We start from the raw sequence: 24,542 nt of genomic DNA on the forward strand, positions 1-24,542 counted from the left end.
TTGTAAGAGAAGGACCAAAATGGTATGATAAATAATAATATATGGAGTGGTCATTACCTGCCTAAAGAGGCAAGACTCAGTAAAGAATGATTACATTGGTTTTAGTAGTTTAAAGCAGTTTATTTCTTATCCCTCTAAGACAGATACCAAAGCATCCAGCACCCAAAGACAACACATTCTGAGATATGTTAGTACCTTCTGAAGGCTGCTGACATGATTTGTGCCAGATAAATAAGGCCAGTGAGGGATTCATCTGAGTTCACTGCTCTTGGTGGAACTCACCTATAACCAGAACTATACTGTCATGTAGTGAGACATCTCCCTCAACCACACAACATCTGGGGACTAGCTAGTGACACTGAGAACATCCAGTTGTCATAAGAGTAGTGGGATTTTTTTTCATTATTAGCCTTTTTAAAGAGGCCGTGGGGAACTTGGACATGGGAGGCTATTAAAAGCTAATCCATTTAGTTCCCTCTTATTTCTTTTTAACTCTTCTAGCCTATTAAAACATGGAAGTTGTCCATAACGTGAAGATTAACCAAAGTGCCTAAGCTTTGAGGAAGCAGGAGTCTGAGCCTTCCAGCGAGTTAGTCCCCGTTTCGTGGCTGGCTCGAGCCCAGCTGTCCACCACAGTCTTTTTTAAACACACATGTAGGTCATGATTAGCCAGCTCCCACTGTATTTGCTGTTCCACTCAGCACAGTTGCAAATTTCTTTGTATTTATTTACTTTCAGTGAAACATACTCTCCTGACAAAGAATGCTTCTTGCTGCAAGGTATTTCTAGACACATTTGGAAAATCGTTATAAAAGTGCTCTGTTCCAGAAACCTCGCCTCACATTGTTCATTTTCATTTTCTTGCTATGAGGCATTGTGAGCCATGTGCCAAATTCCTCCGTAGTTGTATAATTCTGTGCATGTTGTTTATTTTGTTGGTCATATTACGAGAATATTATACATGCAAATTTCATTCAGGGCACAGAATGCTTTTGAGATTTTGCACAAATAAAATGAAAACTTTTCTCCCTCTCTGCGTTCGCTCCTCTCCTGTGTTACTCGAGAAGAGTTGGGATTTCGGTTCCTGCCTCGGAATTGATTGACAAGAACAGTAACAAAACCGGGTTCAGTTCTCTTGTAAAGATACAAAGGACTGTGAACTGCAGTCTTGAGGATATCAGGGCTCTGTGACTCCCTTTATGCATGCTCAGCAGTTCCTTCTTCCTTGCAATACAACACATTTTTCTCTTACCCAGCACAATTCGTAGAGCTCAAAAAGAAAGTAAATACTGTCATCATTGAGAGCCTTCTGCTGTGGCCAAGCTGCAGCGTTCAATCTTCGAGGAGTAACTCATTAGGGAGGAAATGTGCTTCACGGCTTCCCCTAAAAAGCTTCTCAAGTCCATTTTTCAAGGTGTGGATCCGTGCTAGGCTAAGCCACCCCAAGAGCAGGCTGCTGCCTCCCCGCTCCCGGCTGTGCCACGTGCCGGCCCGGGGAGCGGATCCGGGCGGACATGCTCCCTCAGCTGGCGTCCCACAAGCACCGGCACCTTGGGCTGCGCCGGCCACGCTGCGCAGCCAGTGCGACGCGGCGGGGGGTCACAGGGATATTGCTCGAAGCGGAAATATAAAGCTTGGGTTTTCATCAGGAAGGAAGGATGCAGGCACGCGAAAGGCAATGTCTAAGGAGCCGCTCCGGTTGCGGCCAGGTGTGGAGCTGGGAGTTGGGTTTAGGCAATGCCCGCCTCTGCCTCTCAGCGCCAGGAGCGGGGAGGGTGGTCTCGTGCTGTGCCTGCCGCTTGATTTGTCTTACTGCCCAGTGCTGTTAAATTTTTAGATCAGCTTCATTTTTAACTCCAGTGCTCCTAGTTAAAACTATTATTTTCTAAATGGAAAAAACCCCAAAATCTGGGGAAGGGAAAGTGTGATTTCTTCTGATTCTGGCAAGTGGAAAAATTATCCTAGATTAAAACTTCCTTGCCTAAAAATGTCAGGTTATTTTAGTTTTATTCTGAATTTATTCTCAACTCTTCATAATCTGGAAGCTTCTTTGATTTTTGTTTATCTAGATGAGCTGTGAAAAACTCGTCAGCTCATCCTTTCCTTCCAAGTCCAGAGGATCTTTTCTCTCAGGTGGTTACGGTTCTTAGGGTCTTAGTGTTGGTTTTGCTTTACAGTCATTAAAAACAACTCTTGTCATTTCTCTATACCGTGTCTTCTGTGGAGACGTTACATTTTTGTAGCCAACAGACACATTTGACCAGCATTCTTGAAATCAGGCTGAGCGTACCTTCCATTAGGATCTAAACACAGCTTTGAAACGGGCTAAGGCTGCAGCTTCTGAGAAGCACCTGGCTCTTCCCAGAAACTGTCGTGGTCATTTAATCTCAACTTTTATCTCTAGTTTCTAGGATACTGCAGATACTTACTACTTTGAGTAAACCCCCTGAACTAAGCTGGTCAGCTTCTGGGAGTAAATATTTGTAAGTATCTACTTAGCCCCTTGTGTCTAGGGGGGCACTGTGCGTGGGAGACGTCTTCCTTTATTAGGATTTAAAGTTGAGGTCTTGAGTGCCTACAAAATAACCCAGTGTCTGGCTATGCCTTCACAAGAGAAGTGAAATTGGTCCTTTTTTTTTTTTTTTTTTTTTTTGCCACTGTTTAGTCTGCCGTTTAATCTGCCAAGGCATATCCAAGTTTAAATTGATTAAAGTGTTCTCATTTCCTGTCCTGAACATGTTGTGTAATAGCCTTCTTTAGCTTTTTAAAATATTTGCTCTGTTTCACTCCAGCACTGGTGGGTGAAGTAATTACCACGTCAAATCCGTTGGTAGGATGCCTTGAAATCTGCCAGGTCCTGCGCGCTGTTGGGGCATGATTAGACCCTGCCACGTATGGTTTCTAGGTCATAGGCAGTATTTACGAGTTGATAGAGAAAGAGAGATCTTCACCAGCTGTTACCAAGAGGGGGCTGGTATAGTAATTTTCATGTTTTAGTCATAAGACTTATTTTTGAACAAAAATGCGCTAATAGATGTTGTTCATTTCATTGCCTTTAGTAAACTTTTCCAGATCTTCAGCTGTTGGGTTTTTTGGGTTTTTTTTGTTGGTTTTTTTTTTTTTTTTAGTCCCAGGGTTCAGTTTGTAAATACTCCGAAAGCAAGTGATGAAGAAATATCAGAGGCTCAGAGATCTTTCCACGGTTTTTGGTCAGTTTGGTGTTGTCATCATCTAAACATAGGCAGGCTGGACTGGAAGAGATCTCTTGGGTCACAGCTCCCTTGTTTTTGCCTTTCACAGGCACTGTCATATTACCCTTTTTATAAGCGCATTCAGCTCCGTCTTAATGCTTGTTTTTTTCTGAATGCGCTTTTGAGCTTCTTTAAATTTCCCTTCCTATTCCTGTCCTGTTGAGAAGGACAGAAAACTGTGCTCCAGGGGCTAAGGCTAAAGGCAGGAACAAAATTGGACTCTGCAGGTTGGACAGAAAATGTTGGTAGTGTCCCCCGGAGGTATGTTATTCCTTCTTAAAGCTCTCCACTTTTCAGAAACAAACTGCACAAACATGAGATCAGAAATCGTGTGCTTGAATTAGCTAATAAATAACGCTTCCTGGCATCAGCAGCAACAGAAGGTAATCATCTTCATTATACAAAGTATGCGACTGTGTTTAGCACCAAATAGCATTTTGCGTTGGCCTCTTGTAAATCAGAGCTATCTCGGTGTTAGAAGACAAACACGGATTCAGACTGCAGATTCAGATAATTTGCTCCACCTACTCAAAAGCCAGCTATTTCAGGAGTGAATTTCAGTGATTTATGATGCCATCTCATATTTCCAAAAGGCATTTCTTTACCAGTTTCCATTTTTTTTCCCACCACTTCGTCTTGTTTCGGTAATACATAAATCTATCAGAAAAGAGCGTCATCTATAACCTCGGAGGCCGCTTAGTGACAAGCCCCATTGTCGAAGGCAGGCACTTTGCCAGGAAACTGTGACTCCCAGAGAGAGTGTGCAAGGTTAGGGGGAAAGCGTACTATTGCCAGAGAAACTGTATTCCAAGTGGATTTGTGTGGAACAACAACGATATCCAGTGACTGGTTAAATTAGCCACAGATGTGCTTTCTAGAACACTGTCCAAGAAGATATACAGCGCTTTAAGGCTCGGTTCAGGCGTAATGATCGTCTGAAGTCAGATCAGATCCAAGCAAAAATTGCATCGGTGCGAGGGAAGTTTTGAAGGAACTGCGTAACATGATTCAGACGAGTAGGTGAATCAGACTGCTGCGAACGAAACCAGGAGCGCATCGGTGAGAGATGAGGTAAGGCGGCTCGCATAGAAGCGTGAAAGTTTGATGTTAGCAGTTTGCTGTTAAAATGCGAGCTGCGGCGGATTGCCGGGGCAGTTAAAGGGGCACGTTATGCCGGCCACCTGCCCAGAGCACGCGTGCGGAGGAGAATCTCCCAGTGCCTGCTCTCAGCTTTTCAGAGCGTACGAGTGCTTGGGTTTGCGCTTGCCGTCTCCCTTGCTGTACCGCTGTCCCTGCGCCGCCACTCCTACACGGCAGTGCTGCCGATTTCGGTTTTTAAGAGGATAATTACTCTGCTGAGGGCAATGCCCTTATTAAAGATTTGGAGAATTTTCGCATACTGAAATCAGAGTACAGGTGAAGGCTCTGGGACTTCTCTCGTACAGGAGAATTTTGTCTCGGTATCACAGCTCGAGCAGTATGTGGGATTTCTGTCTGAGATCGGTGTTGAGAAGCTCAGCTTCCATCCTGCAGCCGAGTTCTGACTTTCATCCTTAAAGTTCAGATAAGACAGACGGTGGAGAGCAGTCCTGTTGAATTACAGATCTGCTATATGGTTTAAAGTTCTGGGGAAACATAAGCAGCTTAGTTACTGGAGTAGTTGGAACGGGAAGCAAGTAAAGCTTTTGTTGTATTCTCTGACCTATTTCTTTACCGTGTTATTTACTTGAACTAAATTGAATATAGTGTATTAAAATGTTGTCATCAAAAAGGGCCTGGAAGTATTTAGCTTAGATTCTCATTGCAATAAGCATTAATAGCAAAAGTGGAATTTGAAAAATAGCAGTTTTGTCGAGGAGTTGCAGGGGAGTTAAAAAGAAAAATTTTCGCAATAGAAACAGCATATTCTTGCGGGTGAAAATTTATCTCAGTCGCTGTTTTTCAGAGCTTTATTAAATGTTTTTAACGCTATTGGTGTTGATGTGGAAACAGATCTGTTTAGGTTTGCTTTCAATTTCCAGATATAGTTCCAAAGAGGGCTCAAATACTGTGAGTTTTTTCACAGAACTGTTTTTTTTTTTTCCTTTCCTTGTTGCCTTTTTGTAATAATTTGTTTTAATCAAGCAAATTGTATTGCTTCCCATCCTCTGCTTCCAGTTTCCTCTCACTTGAGCTCTGAATTCTGCTTCAGGAGATTTTGCACTTCTATTCTTAGGAATTTTTGCAGGTCACATGCAAAGCCGTGTGTATGTGCATGCATGCGTGTATGTCTTTAGACAGCGTACCAATAATTAGAATAACCCTGCAAAGTCATGGCTTCGCTTCAGGAAAACTTACGGCAAAAAATGAAACATGCATCCATTTTCGGGTATGTTTTCTGATTTTGACCTAAGAGAGCCAGACATCCTGACAGCTAGCAGAATGTGTTTGTTCTAAAACGTGATTATTTTGAATGCGCTCATACCTATAGCTTTATTTCTTCTCTTTTTACAGGGTCTTTGTAAACAGAAGTTTAGCCATGGAAAAGATAAAGTGCTTTGGTTTTGATATGGATTATACACTTGCTGGTGAGTATCTTAATTTTTTCTGTCATTGACTTAGTTTGGAATATTGCCTCTTGTTGAGCAAAAACCAGTTACTGGCTGGGCTATTCCAGTTAGCAGGTGCTTCTTCTATTAGCAAATATATCATTCACTATTCATTGCACTTTCATTTCAGGTGTTTCCCTTAAATTTGTTATCTGCAAGCTGTATTTGGTCACAAGCCATGTTGCTGTAGTACAGTTTCAAGTGATTATGGGTGTCAAGGAAACCAAAGCTTACTAAGTCTAATTGCTTCCTTAGTTTCCACTGTATTTTGATACTGCCCCTGGTGCAAGCTTGGCTTTGAATAACGAGGTGATTTCTTTTATCCTTGGTGCATATGGCGGGCTACACCTTTAGCCAGCAGGTTCTCCTGTGTCCTGGGAGGGTCATTTTTGAATAGGTTTTCCTCTTTCCCGCTCCTCGGTTGGCCACATCAGTGAGTCATTTTGAGAAGAGGCAAGGCAGGGGGAGTGTCTTGTGTGAGCTCAACAAGTTCATTTAGAAAGCTTTGCCCATTCTTTATGGCAGATAGGCTTTGGGAGGTTGCATAAGACCTTTAGTTTCGTAAAATTTTTGCATGACTTCTCCATCTTTCAAATACTCAACAGGCAAGTTCTCTGAGACTTCTGATGAAGGGGGGGTAAAGTTACCATTTTCTGCATAATCAGACTTGCATGATGTTACGTATTTTAAGGAAGGAAGAGATAAAAAGCCCACTTCCACTTTCCTATGTTATAGTATCACACAGGCTGTGATGGAGGATGTCAGGTACAGTCCTGCCTTCTTTCTCATTACCACTTCTAAGGTTGTGGATAAAAAGTTCCTATCACCTTTGATACTGCAATTTAGAATTGTTGTGAACATAAACTGAGAAAATGTGAGGTAGCGTGTCAGGGTCACCTAATAATAGGTTAATGCAGTATGTCAGCTATGGTCATCTAGTTACTGTGTCTACTGAGAAGGAATGAGAGATGAGTAGTGTGGCTAGGGGCAGTGTGAGGGCCACAGGAGCCGGGGTCGGTGGCTAAGCAAAGGGCAGGAAGGTTTCCATGTGCTCATGGTTCAACACAGTGCTGCAAGGAGCAGTTTTGGAGGCTGTGGCAGGTAATTGCAGTTTATATTTAGATCACTTGCTGTTGTTCTTTTAAGCAGTTATCCATGAGGCAGTAGTTATATATAAAAGGTTTAGTTGTTCCACACCTTATTTATACATCTGTTTAAAGTTCCTGCCACTTTTTAAGTCATGAAGTGTATCGTCGTTAATCTGTGCTGGATCTGACTGCAGGCGCGTGCTTTCGGTGTTTGTGTTTCCCAGCTGTGACAGCCTTGTGGCATTGCCTTTAAGGAGCACAAAACAGTTGTTCAAGAACAAATGCTTAAAAAAAAAAAAAGAAAAAAAGTTGTGGGTTTCACTTCCATAACGGAGAAAAAACTTCTGTGCCTTTCGCAAACGGGCGGCATTTCCCAAGGACTTAGGTGATCCCAGTGGGGCTGGCGTGGAGTGTGAAGCATGTTGCTAACTTTCATCCTGACAGAAGGAGAGCTTCAGCACTATCCTCACTTCTCCGACTGTTCATTTTACTCAAGTGTTGCTTGTTCCTGTAAACACAGAGCAAATGTGGTGTTATCCACAAAATGATGCTTGGTTTGATGAGAGGAAAAAATTTGAATGTTTCAAGCAACCTAAAACAGTACCCAGGGACATGGAAACCTGGGGCTTCCAAGGCTGGAAGATCACAGTGCTGCAGTTAAGCAGGCAAAGTCGGTGCGTTCAGGGGAGTTGAGTGGCAGGGTATGGTGCAGAAAAAGAAATGGGATGTGGTCCGAGCAGAAAACTGGAAATCTGGACCACTCTGGGGTAAGCTGCTGTCCTGTGACTTCTTGCATGGTACAACAGAGATTGTAGTTGCAGATCATTGTACAAGGAGTTGTGAGAATGTAGTTAGGTTGGAAAGCCTTTTGCAGATGAAAAGCGTTATGCCTGGTAAGTACTATTTCCTTTTTTTCACTCGACTGGGAAATTAACATACAAAATTACCTGTTTGTCTTCTTATGTCTCAGAGTCATCCTTTCTTCACCATGTGGGCTTTTGTTATCTGACCATTATTTGCTACATATAACTGTTGCACACAAAAAAATTACTTGTTCATTGCAGGGGCTTTAAAGAATATAGTGTTAGAATATGATTATGATTATAATTAATTAATTGGAATGATAATGAAGAAGTGGGGCAAGTGAATTATTACATTAGTATGCTGTAGTGCGTTCATTAGACCCTGTTGTGTTTTCTGTCTGGGCATGTTATCCCTCAAACACTTTTTCACATGGACATGCTACTGTCTAGATTAAAAAAGAAAAAACAATGTCAGAAGCTAGTTTATCTGTAATTTAACATCTGGAAATGGTATCTGCATACCAGATGGTGCATGCTGAGCAGAAGCCTTTCGGAGACCATTCAAGACATGTAAATAGACCAAGGAAGAAGAACGAAAGTATCTCCAGTGTCATCAGCTCCTCATCTAGTTTTCTGCATTTGTACTTTGAGATATTAAGTCACTTTTCTGTAAAGTTGTTTAAAAATATCCCAAGCACAATCTTCATGTTTAATGACTGAAGGCAGTCAGAGCCATTGACCCTGCCAAGAACTATATGCCATGTCCTTTCCCCGCTCTCTGTTGTGAACTTTCTCATCAGAAATAAACTGATGACATTCATCCCATAGCTGACAGGCATACACTTTGACGTCTCAGAAGAAGAATGGTTATTTTGGAACACCTTGAATTACCTACCTTGTGAAGAGGAGGCTGTGGTGTCAGTAAAAAAATCCACATTGTCACTCTCCTCTCTTTCTGCTTTCCAAATCAGCGGCCACTGGTAGCACCAAAACTCTTGTTTAGGAGGTGGTTCAGTACCAGACAAGTCAGAATCTTTTGACTTATTTTGAACTTCAGAAGCTTGAGACAGCTTTGTTCTTGTACTTTATGAGTTTAAGGACACAAACCTACTTTAAAATAACACTGTTTTCTGTTTAGAAGAATCTAATATTGGTAGGGACGTGGCATTTCCATTTTGAAGTATATTGCAACAGCTACTACACACACACTGCAGTGATCGTGTGTTCTACTACTAGCATGACTGAGAATGTCAGCTTGCCAACTGACAGCAGTTTTACTATCATCACGTTATATTGCACATAAAATACAATTTCATGCATTGTTTTATAGGGTAGTATTTCTTAGCCTTATTAAATTAAAGGACCACTTAACTCAGAATTGAAAAAATCCAGGGCTGTCTGATATTGCATTGCCACAGTGATTTTGTTTGCTTTCAAGTCAAAATTAGATTAAACTTTGAATTCTTGTTAATAGCTTCTATGTTCTCTCACTGTATTTGTCTCTTTCCTTGCATAGGGTTGAGAAATACTGTTAATGGGTGGGTTGGGCAAACAAAGTCTTTTTGTCTTGAAGAACAGAGCCTGAACATTTTAGCCTTCTCTTCTGAGAAATTACAGACATTAAATTGCTGAATTTGTAGCCACTGTGATTACAGCTAGAACTAATTTGGCTTCTGGGAGCTCAAAATAAAATGAAAGCAAATTGAAATAACGCTCACAGGTTTTAGATTCCTTGTTTTCCCATCAAGGATTACTGTTGCATCCTCATGGGGTGAATTAGATCTCCTACATGTATGGAAACTCTGAAGTCTCCCTAGGTTTATGTGCTGGATACACTAATACTAGAGGCTCAGAAATCTGTGTTGTATATGAAGCTGACTGTCCCCTTCCTATTCAGTCTGTTTGGTTGCTTGTGTTAGTGAATCATATTTAGTACATAAAAGAATGTTTCTTTTAAGCTAGGTGTTATTGGGAGGAAAGTTGAAGGAGCAGGAAGAACAGCAGGGTTTGACTGTGGTTTGTGTGCATAGTTAAATAATTGCTGCTTAAAATCTTGGAGGGCTTGACGCAAGCAGAGTCATCAGCTATTTCAGCCCTTGCTGTTAGCGGAGGTTAAGACAAATTTCTGTGATGTTATGCAGCCGTCACCCCAGCAGCCCTTCGTTCCCTGCCGCTGACCTTGCTGCCTGCCAGCCGGGGGCCCGCCACGGAGCGAGGCCCGTGCCGATTCCCCAGGGTTCCCGTGCTCCTTGGAAAGCCGCGGCGTTACACCAGGATCTGCAAATACCCGTGAAGGGCTGCGTTTGCTGTCAGGGCAGAACTGAGAAATTTTGAAACATTCCTGTTTAAATCCTTAAGTTAGAGAGATTTGAGGGTCCTTTTGTAGTGCATTTTTGTTTGCTAAATAGTAATTTCTTTTATTATCGGAATGATTCATCTCTGCTTATTCATCCTGACTGGCTAGAAGACCAGTAGTCAGTAACAATTCTGGTCTGCCTTCCTGTTTTACTAGTACTGTCAAAACTGCCCATGCTTTGGTAAAGGAAAATGATGCATATAATTCAAAAGATTCACAGCCTTCTCTGTTTTCTATTTACTGCAAACTGCGGGAAGAAGGATAAAAGTGTCAGTAGAGAGTCTTCACTGCAACACTCACCTGAGACTAGGAGTTGGTGAGGCCCATTGGAAACGCAGCAGAGAGAGATTGGTTTCACAGAGCATTTTATTTGGCTGCTTCCTTCTCAGTGTGAGCTGCACTTGTAATTAGTAGGTCTGGATCCAAGTAATGCAGGAGGCCTTGGCATTACTAGGTCTTAAACGGGACAGGTTGCACAATGAGGTGATGGATAGATGTCCCTTGACAGGAGCAGGGCTAAAGCAGTGGGGTTCTCAAACTGGCTGTAATTTCACACCGGGCCATTGGCAGATGGAGAGGGAATTAGTAAGAATTACAAACTCAATTGTGCTTGAAAGGATTCCTCTGTGACTACCCTCCTTCTCCAAAAGTTATGGCCGTGCTGAGAGTTTTATCTTCTGTCTCTGAGGTAGGTAAGATGTAGTATCAGTAGGCAAGATGCTTTAATATGGAATGCTTTTCCTGTACTTAAATCACTGCTGCTTCCACGTTCTCCAGGAATCAATAATAAAATTATCATTGGCTGCTGAAAAGTGTTTCAATAAAGATGGGGAAATGAGGCTTGAAAAATACTGGGTTTATTGTGTACAAATATGATTAATACAACATAATCTGATTGGAATATAGCTTGTGTCCTGTAAACATTGCCAACTTAATGCCAAGATTTGGTGCACTGCAAAGATTTTATTGCAAAATTGCTTATGCTTTCAGCTGTACCATTTCCCTTTTCATCACATGGGAAAAGACATGGGGAAGACAGCTTTAGTCTTTCCCAAATTACTCCGAAGTGCAACACGTGTAAACAGGTTTTGTCCCTTCCTCAAGTAGGTGTGTGTGTGTAAGCCATCCTTGCAGTTTGAAGGAGAGGGAAGTTTTTCACACCCACATCTTATTTTTGAAATGTTTTTCTTCAGCTGTTGACTCTGGAAAAGATACACTCAATCAGAATCAATCAGAAGGTAGGGTTGGCTTGTTGCTGTGTGTGATCTGGGAGAAAAAGTGGCAACTGAATTGAGAACTGGTTTTTCTATCTGTCTAGTATTTTTACTGTAGATGAGTTGTATCGGTTTTCTGTGTTTTGGTCTCCATAACTGAGAAATGGGACTAATTTGTACCTTGTATAAAAAAATTCTGGATTGCACAGGTGAAAAACAAAGTATCAACGTGGGAGTTTTATACATGACGGATTGAACTGAATACTTAAAAAAGCTGCTGAGCTTGTAATGTAAGCAACTACAAAGAAAGATTTTTTCTTCTGTTCAGATACTGTTATTGTCTGTTTATTGGTCCTGGACTCCAATACAAATGTTCTAACAAGGCTCTCCTGCTTGGGTTAAAGGTTTGTCTTTATTTTCATCATGATGTAAGGACTAGAGGCTTTGAGGCTCTTTTGGGGAGATACTGAGCGGTTTTGCTTCTTTCCTAGTTCTCTGGATAATACAGTTCTTTGTGTCATACAGAAATAGTATGGTGGCTAGAGAAAGGAATTGGTAGATGTGACAACAATAGCCTTCAAACCATCCTAGCAAAAAATGAGAGATGCCTTGGCTATTGCACATCTGCTGTCTGCGTTTTCACATTTGCACATTTCCAGTTTAACAGGTGCAGATTTTGCAGATTTCAGAGGCTGGTTTAGCCATTAGTGTTTTCAAGCTGAAGGCAGATGGAGAAGCTAAATTGTTCCTAGTATGCTTTGAGCTGGATGTTTTTTCAAATACCAGTGCAGTGCTCGAGTGGCTGTTGTCCCTGCTCTCCTTGTGTTGCTGCTCTTCGGAGTTTGACCATTTAAAGCTGTGTAATGAGCAAACCGAGGTCTGGAGCTGTGGGTTCTCACATGCTGGCATTGGGAATGAGGAGTGGAGAAAGCATGTGTTGCTTGCTCCGTCCCAGTAAATCACCGACTGACAAACTGCTAATCCGCTGTCTGTGAATTCTTGAAGAATCAGTGTTAGACAGAAGCTGCTGAAAGAACAAGTCTTCACAGTGTAAGGGAAGTTTCAAAAGCCGCTATATTCTGTTTTCTTGCTCTTAAAAACATGAGAGTAACACCAAGCTGGGTCAGCAGGCTGTTAGTATACAAACGGCCAATTCTTGTCTTTGCTAGACAGATGGAAATAAAGAGTTTTTCACTCTCATAGACACCCCCCCCCCCTTATCTAGTAATCTTAATACCACAACAGAAGTACTATTAAGTTGCAAATACCCTTGTGATGACACGAACAGCTTACTCTGTAGGAGGAACCAAAGCTGAGAGTACAGAAGGCTTTAACTCTGAGATCACATGCATGCTATTGCTTTGTGAATGCCTTATTTTAGCACACTACAGAAATACTTATGTATGTGGCTTATTGACAGCATGGGCACTTGTGCTACGTACAAGCCCAGGTGCACACTGTTAAACAGATGTGTAGCTTTTGAGGCTCACTCACTCACTTACGTGACTATGGAGAGAAATAAGAAGCCGGATCTGTTTGGACACTGATACACCTGAATAATGCCTTAGATATGGTGTATAAATGATGACTATACCTTTAAGTAATTTTCTTTTTATTGCTATGTTTTAGCAAATTATGTTTGAACATGAAGCCCATGCAACTATTTTTTTTGCTGTTCAGAAGTCTTCATTGAAGAACTAAGCCCGTATTTTGGCGCAGTAGTTTGTTTCCATGGAAATGCAGGGATATTTCCAGTATGGGATTACGACTCCCAGTGGGCTGTATCTGAGAGAGGTAAATTGTGAAGGCCACTTGTTAAGCACAAAAAAAAGATTCTCTTGTGTCAGGGAAACTATAAAAAATTCCCATAAAAGAACAGGTGACTGTGTAGTCATCTTTAAAATATTATTCCAGTGCAAAGGAATGTTATGCCAACTATTAAAATAGACAAACTGAAGTTTCCTTGAAATGCAGAGTCCGTCTGAATTGGTTCTCTCAACATGCAAAATGTGACCTCAGTGCTGCTGTTGTTACCTCAAGCCATGCATTTTTATTCAGCAGAAGAAATCTTTCCAACACTGAGCTCTGTTTTGCCAGCCTCTGAGGCATATCCAAACAGCCCAAATCTTTGTTACATCGAAGGCAAACAAAGTGCAGCAGCAGAAAGCTAAAAATATCTGGAATTTACCAATGAGAGCACTAGTAAGCCTGCTTTGGGAAGAGTTAAAGCTGATGATAGTTGACAACAATTTTGTTTTTAAAACAAGTAGAAATGCAGCACTAAAACCAACCTGAAGTGTAGACCCAGCAATTCAGAGCCAAGCTGAACATACAGTGCTGGGTCAGTCCTCGAAGCAACAAACCCTGTCTTTACAGAGCCTTGTAGCCTGCAGAGTGGAAGAATAGGAGCTGATATCGTTCCAGGTTAGAGGTTTTAGAGCTGAAAGCCGTGCTGTGCACTTGGGGATGTTTGCAGGAGCATTAGAGGTAAGGAATTTTCCATGGCTCTTAGGCTGCAGAGTGGGTGCCTAGCTGCGTTCTGGGCAGCGCTGCAGTTGGGACTGCAGAGCCTTTGTGCTTCTCTGGAGGTATGTGGTGGTTTCCACCCAGATCCCTGTATTTGGCATTGTCAGAAAAGGGTGCTGGGGAGCCACTGGAGCTCAGATCCAAAAGATTCATCCCTCTGATGATTAGTGACTCTTGCCTTGCTTCCTGTTATCAGAGTTACTGTCAAAAACATCTGTGGCCGCAAGAGGCTTAGTGCAAGATCTGGCTGTTCACGCACGGCAGAGCAGCTTGTGTGTTAAGCATACGAAAATATCCTGGGACGCACCTGGAGGTTTTGTCAAGGTCTTGTTTGCTGATCACTACAAATACATAGTTTCTAGTGAAATAGAGAAGGTGCGTTAAATATTGAAGTGTGCTTAAAGCTCAGCTTTGTCTTACTGCACAGAACACTTCTGTGTTTGAAAAGGTTTCTTTGGGTAAATGAAAATTGATCAATATGGCAGCAGTTTCTTCTCATTTCAGATTGAAAAATTGAGTGAATTCAGAGAAACAAAACATACTGTTGCTATGCATTTTTTTGTTTGGTACTATGAAAACTCGGTTTAATTATAGGCTGAAATACTACAATTCTGCTTGGCATAATGCAATGCATTTTTATTTATGGTCTAGTGGTTAAAATCAAACCCCAAGAGTCAAGAGGACTGGGGTCTGTTTCTGGCTGTTTTTCAACTTGTTTTGACCGTAGACAAATCCTTTATGGTCACAGTTCAGCTGAGTCCATAAACAAATGGCAAGTCAGTGATTCACCATGTTCCTAATTGAAAACATATGAGTTGTCCCATGGGTTTCTTCTGGGATTTCTTGCGGTTACAATTAGGCACGTTTACCACTTTGTCAGTTTGTTTATAGGCACTGAGCTCCCAGGTCGGCACAGCACAAACGTGCACGACTCCATTGCCCTGCACGCAGGGAGGCACATAGCAGGCACGTGCTTACCTGGGCAGAGATGAACTGCAACCAGGGCTTTAGATGGGAGTGTCCATTTTTCCCTTCGTGTCGGCGAGGGTGCTGTGGAGCGCAACGTCTGCAGCGGCCGTGGCAGAAGTGGAGGTAACACGCGATGGGTCTTTGCAAAGAGAAATCCAAGGCAAGGGGAGCTGGAGGTTTGTGCTTACCCCCACGCCTGGGATTGCCAAGCCAGCTGAGCGTGTTTGTACAGAGGCTCCCACAGTACAGGTACCTCTGCAGGGTTTCCAGTTCTCATGGAAAAGAAAATCCTCTGTTGTGTTTCTGGTGCAAAATGGCAGCACCCTGCCAGGCTGTGCAAGCCGGGAGTGAGTCTGAGCTCCTGTCAGAGCTGAGCAGTCTGACTTTGCTGTCAAAACCGAAGGGAAGCTAACACCTAGGTGTGAAACTTAAACACGACATTTCAGATTCCTTCCTGTGTAAGTAATGAATTATTTTAATGTAGAGAGCAGCGTAGCTTGAAACATTACCATTTCCCTTTCGTTATGTTTCAATGACAGTGCCTGCCACCACCTCCCCTGCTTAGAAAAGACCCCGTGACACAGAAGCTGAAGTCATTACTCTTCTATAGCATAAATCCTCTTCTTTTCTAATTATATATATGAAAACTGGCATTGCTTTGCAACAGGTTATGAAGATAATAGATACCCTGCAAGGAAGGTCAGTATATAGAGGTCAGATAACATTCTTCACTACCTGGTTACTTCTGGGGATCCTCAGACCTCTCGCCCTACAGCTGAGAGAAACTCTCCACAGACTATGGCAGTACATGAATGCCTGCCCAACACTTACTAGTATGTTTAATTGGTATTGTTGCTTCAGTGGGGTTTATTTTTTAATTAAGTCCAGTGTCCCAAACACCTCCAGGACTGGTGACTCTCTGTTTCCCTCTGGATTCTCAGCTGGAGTTGCAGGTCAGGTGATCAGAAGTGCCAGGGAGTGAGTATTTGGTACTTGCGTGAAATAGCGGTTCGGTTGGTCGTGGAGGGGTGACTGTCACAGGCGTCCTCATGGTAGCTGGCACTAAATGCCCGTCTTTGGGGGTACGTGCAGAGGAGATGTTGACAGAACGGAGAGCTCTGGGGATAGATCTATCCCATTTTGGGACCCTAGTCTAGGACCTCATTTGATAGACATTGTTGAGGCAGGATACATAGATACTTGTACTGTTATAGGGGATGGGGTTATAAAAGGAGATCTTGGTCCTCAAGGCTTTAACTAAGCACTTTTCATCAGCACAACATTGACATGAAGGTATTTCTAATACAGTATTATTTATTTGTGGTGCAATTCAGAATATGGATCAACATTTAAAATGAGCAGCACTTTGATCCTGCTCTTGATAAGTCAAGTTTGTGTAATTTCAGAAATGTATTTGCACAAGTGTAATTATGCATGTTGTTGCCGAGATGTATATAAATCTGGATACTATCTACCCACCTGTCCATATATGTCCCTAACTGCCTGATTTGCATGCCTTACTCACTGGGGAATAAGCAGCAACTTAAATAACCTGTTTCTAGTTCTTTTGCTTTCATTTCTTCAAGACTTAACACAAAGTAATTGGGCTGCATTTCCTGTGCCTCAGAGAAAAGGCTAAACCCCTTGCATTATCTGTCCACCTTTTGGCTTATCTGTCTTTGTGTGACCTCTGGAGAACCCAGATAACGGGTAAAATTTCTTAAGATTGAGTGTTTGTTAAAGCTTTTTGCAACCCTTTGGAGGAGGTCATCACCTCTAGTTTGAGAAATACTGATCTTATCTGAACACCTGAAAGTCAAAAGCCAATTAGTTCCATCTGCCAACCAAAACAGTATGTGTAGACTAAGGTGTTTCAATTCCCAAGAGAGGCTCAGTGGCCAGGCCAAGGACGGGGAAGCCCACAGCGTGGACAGTGCTCTCGGCACCTGCATGGGGATGGAGTCGAGCCGGTGTGTGCCCAAAGGATCAGAGCAGGTGATGCACCAGCTGCAGAAAGCAGCTGCTCTCGTGAAGTCCCCTGCCAATGTGGGGGTGTTTCTGGGGGCACTACGAGCACCTTTCCCTGGGCTGCTCTCGGCTTCCAGCTGGGAGGGAAGGCAGGCGAAGACTTGGCTGATGGAAGGGATGAAACTCGGTCGGGAGATGCTAGGACATCATAGGAGAGCAACTGGCAAAAGAGAGTGACAGATGGGGAAGAAACGGAGGCAGGGATGAATGAGACTTCAGGTCATCATTTAGTAGTCCTCACCCTGCCTCTGTCCCCGGAAGAGCTGCTCACTCTGCGGGCTTCTGTTGTTATTGCAGCAACCTCCCGAGCTCATCTTTCCCTTCTTAAACCGGGGTGCTGGCGATGAGGAGCTGCTTCCTCAAAGCTGCCTCAGTGGTGTGGGAAGTCAGCGTATTGTCACTGTTCTCAATTCAAGGCTTTCACCAGCACCAAAGCCGTAGTGGCTGGAAATAAAATGGCTAGGCAGGATTGGCTTGCAGGTGTGCGGTTTGAGATAGCAAATACATCTCACAAAAGTGACATGGCTGAAGCAGCGCAAAAAGGTGTGGTTACGGTAACTTTAGCTCCTGCTTCTCTCCTATGATCCATGACTAGCTCGTAAGAAGCATTGACAAGCCCTGGAAGAAGCCGTGTTACATCTTCAATGACAAGCTGCCCTGCCTGAATTTGAAATCTCTCTCTGTGTGTAGGAACAAGGAAAGAAATGGGCAGCCCTTGAAAGGCTTTCTCCTCCTCCCCGCTTAAACAGAGCCGTCACATGCACTACATCCTTCCCCAGCTATTCATTTTGAAACAAAACAGGCTTTAAACACTTCTTTTCAGAGAAGCCTTCCAGGAGGTCTGCATACTTCCGTGAGTCTTTTTGAAACGTTGTTCCAACTCATTTAGCTTTGTATTTAGTGCAAATTGGATCTCAAAGTTATTCCTGATTACTCTGTGCATACCTGTAAGTTGCAGAATAGGTCTGCTCGTCTTCCTGTCTGTGCTTGCAAGCCAGTGCACTGCAGTACGATGCAGCACTATGTGCAGGTTTGGTACCGGTTTATCCCACAGTGCTTTGCACATAAAAGCCCAAGCGTAAGTGTGTTAAAGTATACAATTGAATTTAGACATGCTACGTCAGGCTGACCCGGTGTGCGAGGCTCTCGTTGGGAGCGCCTTTGGATGTAGGGCAAAATTCTCTTCTCAGATTCCCGGAGTAGCTCCTGACTCAGTCTCCCGAGTCTCCTGCGCTGACACGTGGAGGAGTTTTGTGATGTGAAAGTGAGTGTCCTGAAAGGAGTAATCTGTCACCGGCTGAGGAACGGACAATAACGGCAAAGCCCCCAAAAGACTGCAAGACCCTTTCTTGAACCAGTTGCTCTGCATCTGAGAGAAACTCGAAGGGTTTGTGTCACTTGGGCAATGTGCTTGTAGCCTCTTCCTCCTAATTATCACTAAGCTGATGATCTAAGACTGCTTTGGGAGTATGAGGACAGAATTTTGCCTGCAGGATGCACTATTGCCAACTGTGCCTCCTCTATAAATTGGTTGTAAGTGTATTTGGAATAGCTGTCAGGCCAGCTTCTGAGCTTACCAGAGGACAGAACTCCAGCAGATACAGTCCCACATGGCACAGAGCTGTTGCAGTTTTAAAATCAGTCTGATTTTTTTCTTTAACAGGGGAGCCCAGTGTAACTCCGTCAAGACTGGAGTGACACTCTGAATCTGCATCTGCCTCATGTGAGTTAAAATCCTGGCAGCAGCATTTTGCATAAGCTGGAGCCTCTGTAGAGATCTTTTTTTTTTTTTTTTTTTTTTTTTTCTCCTTTTCAGAAAGGCTATAAAATTGTTACTGTATGTGTCTTGGCAGCAAAGGTAAAAGCAACCACACAAATGCATGAGAATTGCATACCTTACTGCACAACCCCTGCTCATTCCAGATCGGCTTCCCTCCTAGCACATACTGTGTAAGGGACGCCCGCACTCATCACAGAGCTGAAGGCTTGCAACGTTCACTCCCGGGGTACTGCTTTTTACCTTTCAATAGTGTAATGTTAAGCCAAGTGATGGTATTAAGGGAAGGCTGAAATGCTGTCAACTGGCTTCTGGTTTTTTTAAACCTTTGGTTGTTTTCTTTCCACCCCGGCTGCATAATCCACGAGCGCTGGGTGCCGATTGCCCTGTGCCGCTGAAGCATTTGCCTGCGTTGGAACACGGACTATTAAAACGACGTGGTCCTCTGGAGCCAGGGACTTGGCGTGGTGGCAGAGACATGGCCATCAAGTAGTAAGAAAGAGAAAAAGAAATCGGAATAAGTTGTAGCATGTGCTTTGGTTTTACTGTCATCCCATGTGCATCGGGCAAGATGGATTCGTGGCTCTTCACCTGTCACAGAGTTGGGGATGCTTGATGACTGGGCCCCTCTCAGCTGGCTGAAAGAGCTGAGCACCAGAGACACTGCATGGCAAATAGCTGAATTCATGGCATCGCCATGGCACACAAATTATCTCCAGTTGTGGTCTCAGCAGCCAGGTCTCAGGGAGGGGGATGTTCCAGGAAAGTTTAAAATTATTTTTTCATTATGCAGCTGCAGAAAAATATATTGATCTGTCCTCTCTACTCTTCTTCCCCACGGATGCCCGAAGTAAACAAGATATGAGAGAGAGCGACCAGCCCTGAGTACAGTATCAAAATACATTTTTTTCATCTAGTAATGCATATAACAGGGGCATCTTCCCCGAATGTGCTGCCATAGTTGCAGCAGTGTTAGCCTGTTCATACTTGATCTGAAGGAGGTGGATCGTTTGTTTGCCCGGAAGCTTGTGTTACTGAAACAGGCATTCGCACAGCTTACGAGAAATGTCAGTGGGCTGTGGCTCGCACCGACTGATGCAGCATGTGCTGTGGTGTAGGGTGCTGTCAAGGTGGGCTCAGTGAGCTCTCAGTCTGTTCCCAGCTGTTTACCTTAGACAGGAAAGTTTATCTTGAACAGTAGGTATGATGGTAACTAGAGAATGTTTATTATCCCTTTCCTGTTTCCAGCAGTCCAGTTTCCCGTGTCTCTGGTTCGTGTATCAAGGAGAAGGCTCTCATTTTCCAGATATTGTGGAGTGGTAGAAAAATAGGGAAGGGACCTGAGGCATGAATGAGCTAGTAGTTTAGTTTTATTCAAAGAGACGTCAAGGAAGCAAAATCAGAGCTTGAGAGGTAAGGGGAATAACTGCCCCTGCAAAAAGAAACATTCAGATCAATCCTGTTGCAGTACTGCCTCAACAGAGACTTGGGATGATGGAGGCTGAGGTTGGTACCTGTTCTTTGGCCTTTTTCCTGCTGGTGCTTCGGCTTGCTTCCTTAGAGAGTTAAAAGGAGGTCTGTAGTGATAAATCTAAGACAGAGAGGCAAATACAGAAAGGAAGAAATTGAGTGAGGGCATTTTGTGAGCAGCTGGCCATGTGTCCCACCACCACAGCTGTTCTCTGGTGGAGTGTTAACAAGATGCACAGGTTGTTTAACAGAAAGCCCTACAGTTTCCATGGAAAGGTTCTGCTGGAGCTGTTGAACCACTTCTGCTTGTCCAGAGGAGATGCCGACATGCTCCTTGAGATTGTGTCTGGGCAAGCATCACCATGGTTGGTGAGTTCAGAAAGAGCAGGGTTTCCTTGGAGAAATGTTTTGTTTGGGAGTGATGTTTTATGGATAAGTTGGTAACGTGGTCAAATTCCCAGGAAGCTAATGAGGAGGAGTGCAGCAGCTTCATGGACAGAGCGGGGGACTGGAGGCTGCTGCACATCATGGGGAGCTTTGCAGTGCTTCCACCTTCTGAGACTATGTGCAGGTGTATTTATTACCATTTTCCCTGGGAAGTGCCTATACTGTCCTGCATCAGAGGAACTCCTTTTTCCAGATGATGCTCTGGTGTCACTCTAACAATGTTGTTCATCACCTAACTGCCTTTTGCTCCCTCCAACTCTAGCTCGCTCCCCCGAATTGCCTTGTCAGTCACTGCTTTCTTCATTAGCTGTAGTTTTTGATTGCTTATTCCTATCTGTAGCTCAATCAACCCTTCCTTTCCTAAAGGACAGAAAAGACTACGTGCATTGAATGTTGTATCATGTTGTTGGTGTTTGCCATCGGTATAATAATGCTTGAAGATTTTGATAACTGTTTTACTGCTTTTGGTTATCTGTTTAAGAACATTACAGATTTGCTGATTATGTTTTTAATGGTGTTAGTTTAATGGGGAAAATTAATTCTTAGGATTCTGCTGCTTTTTAGATTATTAAGGGATACGGGAGCCCTCTGTCACAGTTGTTATGATCTGAGTCTTTTGACAGTCTCGTTTCTTCTATAGTCCTTGCCTTTTTAGTATTTTTGTAGTATTTTATATATTTGTTTTCTCCTCTCAGGTTGAGCTTCTGAGTTCCACAGTATATATACAGTGGTGATTACCTGGGCAGTATAGACAATGTGTATTAATATATATATTGTGAGGCCCACAGATGTGCTAGATCTCTTTCAGTAAAACAGTCTGTCTTCTAACGAGCTTACTGTGTAACTTGCGCATTTTTGTATTTTACTCAGGTAAATTTGAAATATTCAAGTGTTTGAGACACTTGGGCCCATTGAACCCATGGTAACCCTCATTGCAGTCAAGGGTTGTATTTGACCTTGTTACGTCTTAGGACAGTGACATGCAGCAAATGTAAACACAGCATCAGAGAAACACAGTGATTTCCGTCTGTCATAGAAACACAGTGATTTCCTTTTGAATGTTAATTTAATGATCTGATTAAGCAGTAACGTTTCCAGCACTAGGGAAGGTCATTTGCAGGAAGAAGACAGGCCTGATGGTAGGAACGACTTGGTTGAACAAGTCCATTTCTTTTGCATTGAGCTAAGGTGTGTGTCACAGATGAGCAGCTCCTCTGAAACGTGAGAACAGTAAGCTTGCTTAAGAGAGTAGCATTTTGATGCACAAGGGTAATAGCTAACAGATTTTTACAGTACCATATGGTATTATTAACAAACAAATCGTATGTTAACTTGACAGCTCTACCTTCAAGCTAACTTAGTCTGCAGCAAACATAAATTCCCCTGAGATGAAATCTGGAGACAACGCTAAGCTTTGGGATTATATCCAGGGCAGTAACAGTAGCACAGCAGCGATGAATTTCAGGCTTTCTAACCATGAATACATGTGTTCCCAAAATTTATTGGTTTCTTCATCAGTTTTGCGAAAACACAGCAAACCAAGACTGTATCCGAGCAGGTGGAACAGGGAGCGTTCGTGCATCTGCCTAACGGGACTGCAGGGAGAGGAGATGCAGTTTGAAATACATTTTTCCTGATGCAGAGAGCTGTGATAGACTGATGGATACTTCATCTGGTGCACTCTGCTGCTGAAACCTGAACTGCGGCTCCGCTCGGCTGCAGTTCTGGAGCATGAGCTAATTCCACTGTCACTCCGGGCTGGGGGACCCGAGGCAGCGAAGGGCAGGAGCGAAGAAGGGAACGTGTGATGTGGAGGAGGGAGGAGGGCGAACGGGTACATTACTTTTAACTGCCTTCTTGTTTAACCCCCTAGCTGTTTTCAAATTTTCTAACTGAAATCTCATCTTGGTACAGTGTATAAATCCCCTGAATACGAATCTCTTGGATTTGACCTGACCGTAGAAAGATTAGTTTCCATTGGATACCCTCATGAGCTGCTCAATTTTGTGTATGATCCTGCATTCCCTACCAGGTAAATGACTAACAGATACCGACCCAGCCTGCTCGAGGCCTTGAATATTTGTTCTGTAAAGTTCATAGGCAACACGTGAGGCCAGGTTTTCAGAGTTGTGCCTGTGAAGCCTGTGGTTGACCACAGATCATGGGGAAGGGAGCAGACTGCTCCAGTATGTGGAGGGCCTTTGCACACATGAATCCATGCCAGCAAAGAGGGAGTGTGCAAGAAAAGAGGCCTGCTGAAAACATGGTCCAAAAATAACCTTTCAAAGCAAAGACAGCAGAGACACAACTGGATTGGGAGTTAAATCAAAATCAGGGGGAGAAGGAGCCGTTTACTGCCCATGAGGCTGCTAGAATGTCTCAGAACATTTTTCTTTGATGATTTTAATTAACAGTGTCCTGGTGCATAAGACATCCTGAAAATTAAGCTGACAGTAAACAACAGTAAAAGAGGGACCAACCCAGTACACTTGTCTAGATAAATCAAATGCCAAAAGTAAAGTTAATGGTGCAAAGTTACTAATTTCTTACATTTTGTCTTTTGGTAACAGAGGTAAAAAGGACATTGCTTGTTTTAAACAAGGCTTTTGATCTAACTCTGCACTTCTAAGTTGTTTCCACTTGTGCCTTTGCTGGATTTTGCTTTTTTGACTCCTTTGGAGCTTCTTTACAAAAGACTGGACCAGAGGGTCTGTTGGCTTGTCAGTCTGGCAGCCTCCTTCCTTCCCTCCTCAGCACGTTTTTACACCGAGACTGTTGCTGGGTGCTCCCATGCCTGTAACAGGAGAGTGGCCCTTCACAAACCTGTGATGAAGACTCCATTAAATCCACTGCCTTCATCCCAGGGAGGGGACAGAAGGGATGTCTCTGTGGGAAGGCTGCGTTCTCCAGGTGCAAGCTACTAGATATGTGAGACAGAGTTTTGCTGGAGTTGGAACCGGGAATGTCCAAAGCATTTTGTGCAACAGTTACATGCCCCATTTGGCTCTGCCTGTGACAGAGCTTTGAAAAAGAGGGCAGAAATTCCTTTGTCATGCCTCATTCTTCCTTGCAGCCCAGCAGGGCTGTCGGGGAACCACAAACACAGGTGTCAGATTCATGACCCTGTGGAAGAGGCCCACGTCTTCTCTTGTACGTGCATAGCTAAGCCTCTGCCGGGTTAAACGGTTCCATTTTCAAGTCTGTGGAGAGCAGATCAGCCCTGCCTTTCACCTGGCAATGCAGGGCTCTTGTTGCTCACCTGCAGCCAGGTAAAAGGGACAGCAGGGACCCCACCTGCATAATAACAGCAACTCTGTTCTGATGCCCCATGCCAAGTGAGCGAGCTGCTCTAGAGCTGATTTGGAAAGAACTGCTATTAAAATGGTCACTGCTTAATACACTCGCTTCTTCATATCTTAAATCGCTTTCTTAACAGAGGCCTGGTGTTTGATACCCACTATGGAAACCTGTTGAAAGTTGATGCCTATGGGAACCTCCTAGTGTGTGCACATGGCTTTAATTTCCTCAGAGGGTGAGTGCTGACTCTTGGCTGTTCTTTTTGACTTAATACACTCTTTTGTGTCACTGATCCTCAGGGCACCCATTGTATAAGGAGTCGCGGGGACTCCCCTAACAGCAGATGCTGTATTATAGAATCATAGAATCGTTTAGGTTGGAAAAGACCTTTAAGATCATCCAGTCCAACCATTAACCTACACTACCAAGTCTACTCTAAGCCAATCAAGGGTAGACTAGACTAAACCATGTCCCGAAGTGCCACATCTACCCGTTTTTGAACACTTCCAGGGATGGTGACTCCACCACTTCTCTGGGCAGCCTGTTCCAATTCTTGACCACCCTTTCCGTAAAGAAATTTTTCCTAATTTCCAACCTAAACCTCCCCTGGCACAGCTTAAGCCCATTTCCTCTCGTCCTATCACTAACTACTTGGGAGAAGAGACCAACACCCACCTCACTACAACCTCCTTTCAGGAGTATTGGTGTTCCCACAGCTCCAGGATTGA

At 43.4% G+C, this 24,542-nt stretch overlaps 1 protein-coding gene across 1 annotated transcript in view; it reads left to right on the forward strand.

Moving 5' to 3' along the window:
- Positions 1-24,542, forward strand: part of NT5C2 (5'-nucleotidase, cytosolic II) — a 62,228-nt gene that overhangs the window by 26,523 nt on the left and 11,163 nt on the right. Inside the window, exons 3-5 of the mRNA XM_075717425.1 lie at positions 5,745-5,818; positions 22,432-22,549; positions 23,954-24,049. Coding sequence (XP_075573540.1) covers positions 5,745-5,818; positions 22,432-22,549; positions 23,954-24,049 — 288 coding nt within the window. The remainder of the gene's footprint in view (positions 1-5,744; positions 5,819-22,431; positions 22,550-23,953; positions 24,050-24,542) is intronic.

This window comes from Pelecanus crispus, chromosome 10 (assembly GCF_030463565.1).
Source record: "Pelecanus crispus isolate bPelCri1 chromosome 10, bPelCri1.pri, whole genome shotgun sequence".
Lineage (NCBI taxonomy): Eukaryota > Metazoa > Chordata > Aves > Pelecaniformes > Pelecanidae > Pelecanus > Pelecanus crispus.